The sequence below is a fragment of the Crinia signifera genome, chromosome 19, assembly GCF_055691185.1.
Source record: "Crinia signifera chromosome 19, ASM5569118v1, whole genome shotgun sequence".
NCBI lineage: Eukaryota > Metazoa > Chordata > Amphibia > Anura > Myobatrachidae > Crinia > Crinia signifera.
In genome coordinates, this window is record NC_139226.1 from 45,924,956 (window position 1) to 45,938,774 (window position 13,819).

At 43.9% G+C, this 13,819-nt stretch overlaps 1 protein-coding gene across 1 annotated transcript; it reads right to left on the reverse strand.

Annotated features, from left to right (window-relative positions):
* Nucleotides 1-2,069: 2,069 nt before the first annotated feature.
* Nucleotides 2,070-12,470, reverse strand: ZNF865 (zinc finger protein 865). The gene is made up of 2 exons (XM_083162466.1): nucleotides 12,051-12,470; nucleotides 2,070-7,913 (listed from the first exon to the last, which is right to left on the reverse strand). The coding sequence occupies exon 2, from the start codon at nucleotides 7,892-7,894 to the stop codon at nucleotides 5,078-5,080; it is 2,817 nt and encodes a 938-aa protein (XP_083018592.1). The 5' UTR covers nucleotides 7,895-7,913; nucleotides 12,051-12,470; the 3' UTR covers nucleotides 2,070-5,077.
* Between the last annotated feature and the right edge of the window lie 1,349 nt (nucleotides 12,471-13,819).

A 13,819-nucleotide genomic window follows, 5' to 3' on the forward strand; every position in this document is an offset into this window, starting at 1 on the left:
TGTAAAATAATTATCAAGAAATTGGGGTTTGTTTAGTGAAATGTGTTTTGACCAAATCTGACAATCTTCAAATGTGAATTTAGCGAGTTGGATTAGTATATACCCTTTTACCAAGGATGGGGAACCTTTGGGCCTCCAGCTGTTCTTGAACTACACATCCCAGCATGCCCTGCTACAGCATTGCTATTTGGTCCTTACCTTACACTCTCTACATCCTACGGTTTAAAAAAAGAAGCTTAATAAACCCCATTGTATACAATATTTGGACGTGTCAATTTTATTTTCAACCATTTACTAGTGTATTGTATAACACTCCATAGGAGTGTTTACTTGTAAATGTGTTTTAAAAAGGTAAAATAAGTTTATCTTATGCATGAAAATGATCACCTATAGATTGCCTCATTTACATCTGAAAGGTTGCATTAACCCTGTAGGAAGGGGTGCCGGACGGAGGCCCGATAGTCGGGATCCCGACAGGCATGGCGAGCCCGCAAGGGGCTTAATTGCGCTCATCATGCTGTCTGGGTCCGGCCAGTCGGGATCCCGATGTCGGCCTTATGACAGTCAGAGCCCTGTACCACACCCGTAGGAAGACCTGTTAGTAAAGCTGGCCACACACCTACAGATTATTTGTCCAAACACCCAACTAGTTAACAGGTTGCAACAAATAAGTGGTAAGATAATACAATTCTAACCTGTCAATGACAAATTCTAATTTGTTTTTAAGTTTAGAATTTATTTATATACGTATTTAGAATGCAATAGATCACGGCTACTAAAGCCAACCAGACCTAAAACAGAAGTTAACTAAATTTGAAGACCACACTTACATCAGCAAACATTTATACGGATCACAACATAGATCTTGTATCCGTTATTGGCGCGTTTAGCCATTATTCCTCGGGTCATATTTTCTTTTATGTTTCACACACATTTCCACTGTAAAGTAGGCTCTCAAATATCTCTCCCGATCGAGAGATATAAAATTGGGTGTTGGTGGAGATTAAAGAAAGTCAAGCATCTTCAAGATTTGGAGCGGTGGTTTTCAAACCCACACAGTTCACGTTTTCCAGGTCATTTGGCAGCTTTATAGGTGCATTCATTACTGACTGGCACCTTTTAAAAGATGTAGAACCAATTATTTCACTTGATTCTGTGAGGAGACCTGCAAAACATTCACTGTGTGGGGTCCTGAGGACCGACTTTAAGGATCTGTGATTTAGACAAATACAAATTTAACAGGCTTGCATTTGAGGTACATAAGGAAGATATTATGGCCTCCACCATTTCAAAACGGATTTCTAGAAGAAGAAAAAAAACCTTGGACACTAAATTATACCAAAATTGGGATCTCCATAATATATTATGATAATTCAACATGCATATCTATAGTCTGTGCTAAGTAAACATTTGGTTTAATTTTCTTGTTTGCGTATCTCAAAACAGATTGTGTAATGACAGCTAAATCTGGATTCCAAGGGACTGGTTTGTTGTAGCGAAAGACTAACAAGTTGTGTTCAGGGTTTCTAACCAGGAAAAAACAAATGCAAATTGCATTTTGGGTTTAGGAGTATTTATAAATTTCCAACAAAGATCTAGTTGTGCATTAGGGTTGGGTATGAAATGCCATCAGTCAGGATCTCAACATATTGTGCAGTTTTCACCCTCCCACAGCCCCAACCTAATGTGGCATTTTCCAAGTGATCTGACTAGATAGTTTAGAAAATGCCCCTACGTTGCTCCGTGTTTAGGGGCTATTACGATGCGTGGCTTCATTCATCACCATCGCCCGGAAATAAAGATTCAGCAGGCTGGATAAATCGTTAGATTGCCGGTGAGGGCCAATGTTCTCATCGGAGAAGACAGACCCTGACACATCACTCAGCACACATCTTTGTATGCGGAGCGATCTACATTGCTCAGATCACTCAGCAATATCTCCCTGTGTGTAGGCCCCATAACAACTGTACTTACCACCTGGATTGTGATCATTGAAATCTCACTTTTGGTCTTCAGTTGGAATCTTGACTACCAGGAGTTTGACTGCGTGCAACCACAATACTCAGATAGGCAGGCACTTGTCCTTTTATTTTTTTTTACATAATTCTGTCACTGAATTTTAGGTTACATTTATCTGAGCAAATATTAATTAACTTATAAATAATAAACACAAATGATATTAATAAAATCCTAATGTTGAAATATTCTGAATCTGTGTATACACTCTGATGACCAAAAATAAGAGTATGGGAGGTTGTCGAAGCATTTTACCCAGTAGCCAGACAAGAGGTTTGTGTGTTTTTGCTACAGTATGTACGTTGTAGATACTATTGCAATGGAATCTATGGATTTTCCATATTTCACCTTGAAAGAACGCAACACGGCAGCTGCACATCTTAAAACAGAGAAATAATTTATGCCAAACACATTTAAATATATATTTTTTTAACCAAAACATGAAATAAAAGCCTGCTAAAAGACAATGGTATATGGTTACACTGAATCCTTCAATGTACTAAACATTAGAAACTGTTGTATGCTACATACAGTTCGGAATTAGCTTTGATTATGCAGTTTATATTTTTGACCCCCTAAAACATGTAACATGTATTGCACTATGCAATTTATATACAAAATTTGTTATTATGCAATAACTAATCTGATACTGTATGTATATATGGGACTGGGCCAGGCTGAATGGTACTGAACTATCCATTTTTATACTAGAGACCGAGTGAGTCAGAGCCAACATAAGCCAGTTATACGAGTCTTCTTATATCCGCTAAACTGTTACTAATAATTTACATCCAGTAGCTTATGGTACGCACTGGACTATATCAACTGAATGTTCAATATAAATCGCCAGTCCTTCAGCCAGTATATACCAGGGATATGTCTGAGCGACGTCGTTGACAAGCAATATGGTAATTATGTCAACCCTGTGAAGGTCAACATGCATTCGGTCGACACCGGAAATAGGCCCACATAGCTAAGTTCAACAAAGTCGGAGGGTTGACACAAGCATTAGGTCGACAATGGGACATAAGACTGTCGACAGTCAAAAGGTCGACATGTGTAATTTCTTGGGGCGTTTTGGAGATGAGGTGCGCCGACGGGCGGTACTTCATACCCTACTATCCACCACGGTGTGGTTGGAGAATAAGTGTGCCAAGCGCAACACGGCACAGTGTTCAAAGTATGGCGAGCAAGGGGACAGTGTACACTTAGACGGTGTTCTTGACATTCAGGATATTGAAAACCGGAAAGACTCATGTCGGCCATTGGCGTCGTCCTCCTAACCCGGTCAATCTTAGTCATGCCAACCTATTTCAGGTGTCAACCTAAGCCCTATCGACCTTCAGTGGCCAACCTTCATGCAGTCTGTGACCCATACCAGTTCACAGACAAAGCAGATGACGGATATCGGTGCATTGTGCTGCATGTATGGACAAGCCACCTGTACATCCGCTGCACCGGCCGGCAGAACTCAGTGCCCGAACCATGTGCAGATCACTTGATCTGAAGTTCTATTTTTAGGCGTGTAACCAGCCTTAGTTTCTAAGCTATAGGTCACTCAGTAGAAACAAATCAAATATTTTATTATAGGTCCCTGTACTTCTAAATGGTAAAATATTAAAATGTAAAAAATAAAAATGGGGGAGGAAGGGGTCTTTAGTTCACTTAATGGGTACTTTGGGCTGTTTGAGTGGGATTCATTTTAGAATATAAATCGGGGGATGCACACTCAAAGAAGCGACACACTGAAGCTGAAGAAGACAGTGGCAGTTATCCAGTAAATGGACTTCAATATGAATTTACCAAGCGAGTATATTATATTACATGATGTTCGGAACCATACATCCACCTGGTGCATTGTTAACCACCCTGCTCCATATTAACCACTGTAAAGTAGCGAATAACAACATTTTGCTACTCTATAATATACTCAGCCATGTGAAAAAGAAAGTACATCCTCTTTCAAACCTGGTGGACATAGTCATGTAGTCTTCTAGTTGGAAAACTAATTTAATGTGAAAGTAACAAAATAAATGGTTAGAGGTCATGTAACATAAAATAGACATGAAGCCATGTGTGATAAATCGTAAGGGGCATGGAGAGTGTTTAACAGTACTACCTTAATAGTAACTATATGAATTCCATATTGGGGGAAGTTCACCCTCCTCCTTGTAACACAACTGCAGCGAATGGCTGTTTCAGTTTACGTACAGCTCAGATGAGGTTATGTATATAAATGGAGTGGAGTTCTAGGCTTTCATTTAGCCATTCCAAAACTCTTTCTTCATTTTGTTCGACCATCAAGATGTACAGGAGCTGAAGAGGATCTTTCAACTTCTAAAATACTCCAAAAACCAGAGTTTATGGTAGACTCATTGGGGGCAATATATGACTAAGTCATTATATATTTTTCATTCGAACCTCTACTGAGTGATAGGAAATTAGCAACGGTCGTAGCGTGCAACTCTGGAACAGTTCCTCAAGGTTAATGGAATCGTCCCAGTGACCATGAGACAACTTCAAATTAATAGCTCTCTACCAGTGACTTATGGGTGGTCTGAGGTTCCTGTGCTGCTTGGGTTTTGCTATTTTTCTTGTCTTTATATAAACTCTTCTTTTCTCTTTTTCATGTTTGGCGAAAGGAGATTATTCAAAAAGAGTTATTTTTTGATCATTTGAAACATGCAATTAGACTGATCCTATTTTAGGATTTAGTGAGGACTTATTTAATTTTTCTCTGTGAAATTAGTTTGAAAGGGGAGTTACTTTGATTATCACCTGACTGCAAAAGGACTCAAACCGTTAAGGCCTTATAATACATATAAAAGATCCATGAAACTGCATACAGATGAATGCTTTGCAACAAATAATAGCAACTATAACTCAATGGCTTCACACATGGTTTCATTAAAAGGTGTCAGGCACCTTAAGTAACTGGTGCCATATTTAAAGTACTTTATTATAACCAGAATAGGACTAACCACAATGACTAATTACAGAACGTAATCATTTCCCCTTTTTTCTCTTCTAGAGAAATGAATGCACTGCCATTGTCCGATTGCTAGGACGTCTTTTGTCCTTCAGCAAGTGTTGCTACAGCAGCAAGTTTTTCTATTTTGTGCGCCTGACGATGTTTTTTAAGTCCATAAGTATTACTGAAAGCCTCGCCACAGGCTCCGCATTTAAAGGGGCGACCCCCTTGATGGGTTTGTATGTGTTTGCTGAAATACTTTGGGTCTTTGAAAAGTTTCAGACAACAGGAACAGCGAAGGTCAGCTTTAGCGTCATGAGACCGCTGATGGCGCAAAATGGACGAAATGTAGAAGAAGCTCTTACCGCACTGATCGCAGCGGTAAACTTTTTCCCCAAGGTGAACTCTCTGGTGCTCCAGAAGGTTGGATCGGTAACGGAAAGTCTTGCCACAGGTTGGGCATCGCTGCGGACGAGCCACAATGTGAAGCCGTTGGTGTTCTGCTAAACTGGATGACTGGGCAAAGCGTTTGTTGCACAAAGCACACTTATACGCTCGCTCACCGGTGTGCACAACTTTGTGCTGGCGAAGGTACCAAGAATGCAAAAATCCCCGCCCGCAAATTGTGCATCTGTAAGGCCGCTCTTCTGTGTGACAACGCTGGTGGCGCATCAGAAGAGTTGCTTCCCAAAACCGCTTGCCACATAAAGAGCATGTGAAATGCCGCTTCTGCAAGTGGCTACGACGATGGAGCAGGAGGTCATATGCTCCTGCAAAACTTTGGCCACACACGTTGCAAGCTAGGGTGCGCCTAACCAAGTGCACATATTTATGGGTTACTAAACCCAAGAAGTGCTTGAAACTCTGACCACATATACTGCAGGAAAATCTCTCACCGCTGGGAATCATGGGATGCTCGTCTGATGTAGAGGTCACAGTCCCAGTGGCTGCAGATGCTGCCCCAGTCCCTGCGACCATTTCACTGGTAAGACCATTCTGCAGGCAGGTCACCGGGTTGCTTTCTGCTACTTCTTGACACTGGGTTAATGGAAGGAGGCGTTCTGTAGCTGTCTGATGTACAAGCTTGTGCCACATTAAGTTCTCAATGAAACCGAAGCATTTACCACATATATCGCAAACGTAGGGCTTGTCACTCATGTGCAGTTCTTTGTGATTCATAAGCTGAAAAGAGTCTGGGAACCTTTCCCCACAATCTGTGCACCCAAACGTGAGCCGGTCAGTCGGAAGTGCTCCCGCAGGCACAGTGCAAGGCAGCTGCAGACGGTGGATCTGTTTGTGTCGGGTCAAGCTTTGTGGGTAGCCAAAAACCTTTCCACACAGTTCACACTTGTAGGGTCGTTCCCGTGTGTGAACAACATGATGTTTAGTGAGGTGAAACGACTCTCGGAACCTCTTGCCACACACCGTACACTGGTGTGGCTTCTCTCCAGTGTGAATTCGTTCATGGCGTTTGAGAGTTTCTCTTCTGCCAAAGCCGCGTCCGCAGACATTACAACAGAAGTGTTTGCTTGAACTAGTCGAAACCGAAGGTGGCCTCCGCACAGAAGAGTGAGCAAAGACTGATCCAATTCTTTCAATAACGCTCATAGCTGCTGGGTCGGTCTGGGCAACATCCGTGGGAAGCAGAGAAGCTGCCTCAAATGGAACGGACACAGAGGGTTCCTTGATGACATCATTAAGCGGCTGTGGCTGTGCCAGTGACTGCGTCAAAGAGAGGCCGTGCTCATGCACGTGTTTGTGTCTTAGAAGGCTCTGAGGAGCCGCATACGACTTCCCACACACATCACACTTGTAGTCGGGACGCTCACCTGTATGTGTGGCCTGATGCTTCAGCAAGTATGTAGTGTCACGAAAAGCTTTGCCACACACCTCACACTGAACCTTCAGTGAGTCAGAGTGTGTCTTTACATGGCGCTTCAAGCTTTCGCGACGATTGAAACTTTTTTCGCATATGGTGCAGCTAAAAGGCTTCTCCCCTGTATGTATTATCTGGTGCTGGTGGAGGTGACTTTGCTTTTTAAATACTTTCCAACACAGATTACAAGTAAAAGGACCGTCTTGTTGCAAGGTCATATTTTGCTCTGTCCCGGCTACCGGCATTTCACCGGAAACCATCTGAGGCTCTGACATGGCTGCTGTCGCAGCTGCCACAACAGCAGCTGCAGCAGCCGTCTCTACGTCCGTGGCTGCTAGGGTGTTGTTTCCTTCAACGCCAACTTCTTCTCTATGGCAGCGCCTATGTCTTATCAGGCTAGAGATATGGTTATATGTACGGCCACAAATATTACATTCGTACGGTCTCTCCCCAGTGTGTACCAGCATGTGCTGCATGAGGTGTGACGACTGTTTAAAAGACTTCTGGCAAATATTACAAGGGAAACGACGGTCAATTAGATACTTCAACCGACGGAAGTAGTTCTTATCTTCTTTAGCCGTCTCTTCCGTTTGTACCTGTTGAGTTACTGGAAGGGAGCGCTTTAAGTTGTTGAAAAGATGCTGATGGCTAGAAAGGTCAACAATCCCCCATTGTTGCGCATTGAAAGTCCCATCAAAGATAGCCTGCGTGCTAGAGATGTTGGGCTGGCTGTTATATTGCTGCACATGAGCAGGGTCGGACTTTTTAGGTAGGGGATCAGAAGACGGAACTTCTACTTTGAACTCTTTCTGTTTCGAAGAGCCGGCAGTGGTAAACTGGATATTACTGGTCTGAGCCTGATGACTGTAATCATACTGGGTTGAAGTACATGGCAGAGCAGCTACAGCTTTGGCGTGCTCATGGTGGTTGTACAATTCCATAGGTTCAAAGCGCTGGTGGTTAAGGAATTCTAAGAAATCAAATGGGTAGCTTTGAAAGTGAATGCCCTCATCTCCTGCATTAGCTTCCATCTCATATGCGCCCACTTTCCTGAAAAAGAAAGTAAAAACAATAAGAATTTTTTTTTTTTTTTTTAAATGACACTCATGTTATGGTATTCCTTACACAATTCAAACCTGATTTGTATCAAGCTTCAAAGTGATAAAGTGGAAGGAGATTACAGAAGCCAATGAGACCCTACCTGTCATTTTTTCAACCAAGCCTGAAGCACGACAGACAGGAGGAGCTGATTGGCTGGCTGTTTATCACTCTCCATTTTATCACTTTTTGAAGCTTTTTGGCCCTTAGAGAGACAAACTGCGTAGAACATACATCTTGCAATTGTTCTGCATACTATAGTCTGTCATCACAGGAAGGGGTTATGATAACATCTCCCAAAAGCAGTACTGTAATAGATATATTTTTGGGGGGCAAAACCAAAATCCTCTTTTACAGGAATAACAGACGCAGGATTACTGGCATCAGCAGGGGAGAGGAGGTAGTCATTATCGGTAACTGTAGGGTTACGCAAATGATCGATGTTACATGACCGATGCTGCGTCTTAAGATGTTATACAATGCATAGCAGTGGGAGTCTCTTGCTGGGGTTTCCACACCAAAATTTTTGGACTCTTTAACTTTAAGCAGATTATCATAATTGTCATGCAAACATATGGTGTTTGGTGGCGGGGCGGATAAGCATGTTTAGGCCAAGTATATTAGTTACTTTGAACATAGTGCCATAGGCTGCCACCTTTCCGTCAAGTTAGGAGTCCAAACACTCTCAGAAACGGCCTGCTGAGCGATCAACTTACACTCTGCCTCTAATCAAAATTTGCACCAGAACTGTTCTTTGAAAACTTTCGGCAATGGGTTCCTATGGCAGATTAGCCGCACTCAAGCCCCAGATCCCCATGAAGTAAATCCCTGCCACTGAATGCCAAAGCAGTGGAAAAATATACTCCGGAATGATTACCACTCATCCCTGTCTGACTGGGCCGATTCAGATTGGCTCGTAAGCTGTGAAGATCGCAGCTTACGAGCGCCTGAGATGTTGCCGCCGATTCCCCTCGGTAACATGCGAGGGGATGTGTAACAAAAACACATCCCCCCTCGCATCCCACAGCTGTAGGAGAAATCAGTCGATGGTGACCGACCATTGAATGATTTATTCTGCCATCGCAAATAAAAATCAGTGGCAACTGACTTTTTTTTACGTGCGCCTGCACGAAGACGGGGGGGGGGGCGCATGATATGCTGTGACGTCAGCCGCCCGCTCCCAACAGGCATCGGCCCACCCATGTACCCATGCAAACACCAATAAAAACGCTGGGCATCCGCCCGTTCCACCCTGGTGCCTGAAAATGGCTCGGCGACTATGAAAGTTGCTGAAGTCATTCGCACACATGCGCATAATAGACCATGTCCAGTCCCAAAAACATCAGGACTCGGCCTAACTCGTTAAATAACAAGTAAACTAGAATCACCCCCTAAATCTGAGACTAGGTGATGCCAGGAGAACACTTACTATCCGAATTCGTACTGATAACATGGTTTGGCCAGTGAGAGGAAATGAAAATGCTTCAGTATACAATGATACACTAGAGCAGGCAGGTCCAAATTATGGCCCTCCAGCTGTTGTGAAACTATACATCCTAGCATGCCTTGCCACAGTTTTAGCATCCCCTAGTAGCAAAACTGTGCAAGGCATGATGGGACTTGTAGTTTCACAACAGCTGGAGGGCCATAGTTTGGACATGCCTGCTCTAGAGAATCCAGAGAACTGTCGGGCAGATTTATTAAGCTCGGTGAAGTGATAAAGTTTCTGTTTTTTATCACCGGCAAATCAGCTCCTAACTGTGAAGTTACAGGCTTAGTTCGAAAAATGAGGTTGGAGCTGATTGGCCGGTGATAAAAAAACGGAGACTTTTTCACCTCACTGAGCTTAATATACATCTACCCCTGTGTGCTTACCACTTTGAGGCAATCTAGGAAGGTCCTTCCTGTCTCAGCATGACATTGCCTCAGTGCAAAGTTTAGTAAAGAAGAAATAGAGGGTGATTTGCTGAAGGCATACCAAAGGCACCATGTCAGACGGTGTGACTTGCTATGAAGATATGCCATCGTCTTTTCCATAGCGGCTACATGTAATATTGTATTGGTAACCGTTTGGTAGGCGGTTTAGTGTTTTCAATGGGAACTATAAGGCATCTAGCTGCATTGAGAATCTGGGAAACTAAACTGTCTAAAGCTGGTTACATACTATATGATATCTTGTGCAAACTTGCTACTTTTGACCAATTTGCACAACCATTGTAATGTGTGTGCACCCAAACTAACATCACATGTCATTCATCAATTGTCCCATCGGGTGTGCTGTACATAGCACTGTGCGTAAGCACAACCATACAGACTTTAGAGGTTTAATGATTAAATGAAAATGATCTCCCAACACAATACATTGTACCCAGGTACAATAGATCATAAAATTGTATTGGTCCACCATAAGATCACCCAGCTTATGGGCTCTATGGGAAGCAGAATCACTGTATTTTGCAATTAGGCAGTACGGATGGTGTAATGTAGTGTTCATTCTAGCACCCGCCATCTTTGAAAACCCATGCAGTTCCTGTTCCCTGCCTTCTGTAGTGCTAACACAGTGTGGTCTGTATATCAGGTCTGATATGCAACCAGACCTTTGCTAGAAACACCACAGCAGACAGCGACACCCCAGGCAGGGAAGAGGAACTGCATGCGTTTTCAAAGATGGCGGGTACTAGAATGAACACTATAATGGTTAGCATTACTGTCTCACAGCAGTGAGGTCATGTGCTCTATTCCCACCATGGCCCTAACTGTGCGGAGTTTGTATATTTTCCCTGTACTTGCGTTGGTTTCCTCCCACAATCCAAAAATATACTGGTAGGCTAATTGGCTCCCAACAAATATCCCAGATATTCAATTCAGTGCCCTGTTATGACGGAGAATGCAGGTGCTTGTGGGTGTTTAGTTGTGAGAACCAGAGATGCTGATTTGTGCCCTAATTAGGGCTAGTTTTGTCGGATTTCTGCTTGCACCCCAGAAGTGATGCTAGCAGAAAACCATGCTGATTTGAACAGTTCTGGTAGCTCCCTTCTGGCGCTGAATTGAAGTGACATTCTGTTCTTTGAGCCTTATTACTTCTCCCAATCGAATTAGAAATTTGTCAACACTGATTCTGGGAGAGGAAGTGGGAGAAGTAACTGAGCACTGGTACGGTAACTCAGTATGTGATAGGGATAGACCGTGGAAGTCCACCATGAAATGACTTGTCACCAATTTTTTGTTGAGATGGTGACTAACCATGCATTTAAAAAAAAAAAATTGATAGAGAAAACAATTCAATTGGTTTATGTATTCTCAGATTCTCTGCAGCATGGCAGGAGAGACCCATTCTAATCATCAGAACATCAATGAAAGTTTACCATTCAATGGTGGCAAACATCAGAACGCCACCATTGAATGGTAAAACTAGGGATGGCCATCGGTGCAGACGCCATCGATGGCAATTCTGCAGACAGCCATCGATAGTGGCAAACTATTTGATGGATAACCATGAATAGTTTTAGCTATCGATGGTCATCCATTATATTTGGCTGATTGGCCCGTGGGCCAATCAGAACACAGGGGTGGGACTTATGGGTGTCAGGGGCGGAGCAATGCTCCATGTCCCGACACCTTGAAAAAAAAACAGGAAACCTCACTTCTCCTTTGCCATCGATGTAGGCAAACCATCTGGTACTCCCACATCGATGGTAAAACTAACTATCGATGATTTTACACCATCGACGGTCGATGGCCATCCCTAGGTAAAACCACTATCGAATCAATCACATTGATGATTGCAAACCTTTACATTGCGATGCCCATCACAGTATGTGATAGAAATAAAAACTAGGTTACTCCAAAGGCAAGAAAAATAAGGCTCTTAACATACAGAATAAATTGGTGTTGCTCGCTGATAAGGGCAGATAAGGGTAAAATGTAGTTGAGGGGGGAGGCTGGTGGTTTGGCCCCTAAATTGACCATGTTCATCTATACCAGGAAGGGTCTGTGAGCGAAAATGGTCGATTTAAGGGCGAAATGTGAGCACGGTTAGCTGTGCCTGGCTGCTGACAGATGAAAGTGTGAGATGTATGCCATACATACCAGTACCAGGGCGGCCACAAGCCCCTCCGGGTGGGGACAGCATCAGCAGCACGGCGGAAGCGGACGTCAGCTGCTCTGTGGGGTCTCTGCCGTCGCCTGTATTGGAGGCACACCCGCCGATCCCGGCATCAGATTGTCACTGAAGTCTCCCCCCAGCGCCTGTACGGGGCGAGGAGGGGGACGTCATAGTGTCCGCTCAGTTATCACCCCTGAAACCCCATCCGGGCTCCTCATAGCTCTCAGCAACACGCCCGAGGGCTGGTTTCCGGCGCAATGACCAATTCTCAGCCTCCTACACCGCGCCGCCAACGCCCGGGGGATGGAGAGGGAAGTGGCACCCGGATCGCAGCGGAACCTAAAGGCGGAAGCTGCGTTTCCGCACACCCGGAAGCAGAAAGCTTGTGACGCCACTTCCGGTCGAACTGAGGGCAAGAGGCTGGGCAATAGAAACGGTATCACGGCCACGCTCTTACGTCTGCGAGGCCTGCCCTGCAGTGCGCTTAGTTTTAGCACTATCGCACCCACAGTCCCGGCCTCACCTCTGTTTTATACACTTGTGTGCAAAAGTCATTGGACTATCCTACATGATATGCCATAGTGACCCCCTAGTGGTAAACATCTAAGTCCATACTAGCACAAGTCAACACTAGTACTGTAACAGGTAACCAAAAAAATAATAATAATAAAGTTTAAAATTACTCCGGTCAGTCCGGTAATTAAGACCGACATTCAGAAAGTTGGTGCTACACTTTCTATCTATTCTAGAAAGAAAGATCCTGAAAATCGGGTCCCCCTCCCGGCCTCCGGAAGGTTGGGCAAGCCTCCCGCATTTAGCAGCCCCGCATCAGCCCCAGCACCCCCTCCCTCTGCTGGGCGGGGCTAAAAGGATGCAAATCGTGCCATTTAGTACCACCCCTCCCTGAAAATTGGCGAATCATGGCATTTACCAGAATGGGGGCGGGGTCTAATGACGGTAAGCCCTGGCACCACCACCCATGGAAAAGCTGCAGAAAGTCTCCTCTCCGGGCTTCTCCCAGAGAGGAGAAACTTTAGGTAGGCAACTATGGGTCGCTAAACAATGTCCGGGAATAGGCAGCTACTGCCTATTCCCGGACATTATATAGTCTGGAAACACCAGACCTGATTACCGGACTGTCCGGATTAATCCCAGATGGGTGGGGGTGACCCTAATTAATAGCAAAACAAAAAGTAAAAGAAAAGTTTTAAAACTATCAACAGAGGCACTGCAGTCTAAAGCAAGGGATGTGTTTCATGGGCAATTTAAGAAAAAAAAACAAATTTCAGATTGATTCATAGGTTAGGTTTTTTTTCCCACCATGGCAAAGCCCCAGCTCCCTCATCCGGAATAGTTGTGGCCAAATTGTATGAATTGCGCTATGAATTGTTGCCGCATCCACCGTACTCGCCCGACTTGGCTCCCTGCAACTTCTTTCTGTTCCCTAACCTGAAAAGATGGCTCGTGAAAAAAAAAAAAAAAATTCATAGCGCAATTCATGCAATTTGGCCACAACAATTCCGGATGAGGGAGCTGGTGCATTGTCGTGGTGGAAAAAACACTAACCTCTGAATCAATCTGAAATCTGGTATGGCGTTGTTTGAAATCTGGTAGTACCCGATAGTAATAAAAACTTTCCTCAGCAAAGACTCTTGTCTTCAAACACAGGTACACTCTCATATGTATACTATGGAATCCACTCTCATATGTATACTAAGGAAGTGGTAGGAAGTAGACTAAATGGTGCTTTATA

Excerpts from the sequence above, each read along its gene's own strand:
- ZNF865 (XM_083162466.1), bottom strand. The coding sequence starts at position 7,894 with ATGGAAGCTAATGCAGGAGATGAGGGCATTCACTTTCAAAGCTACCCA.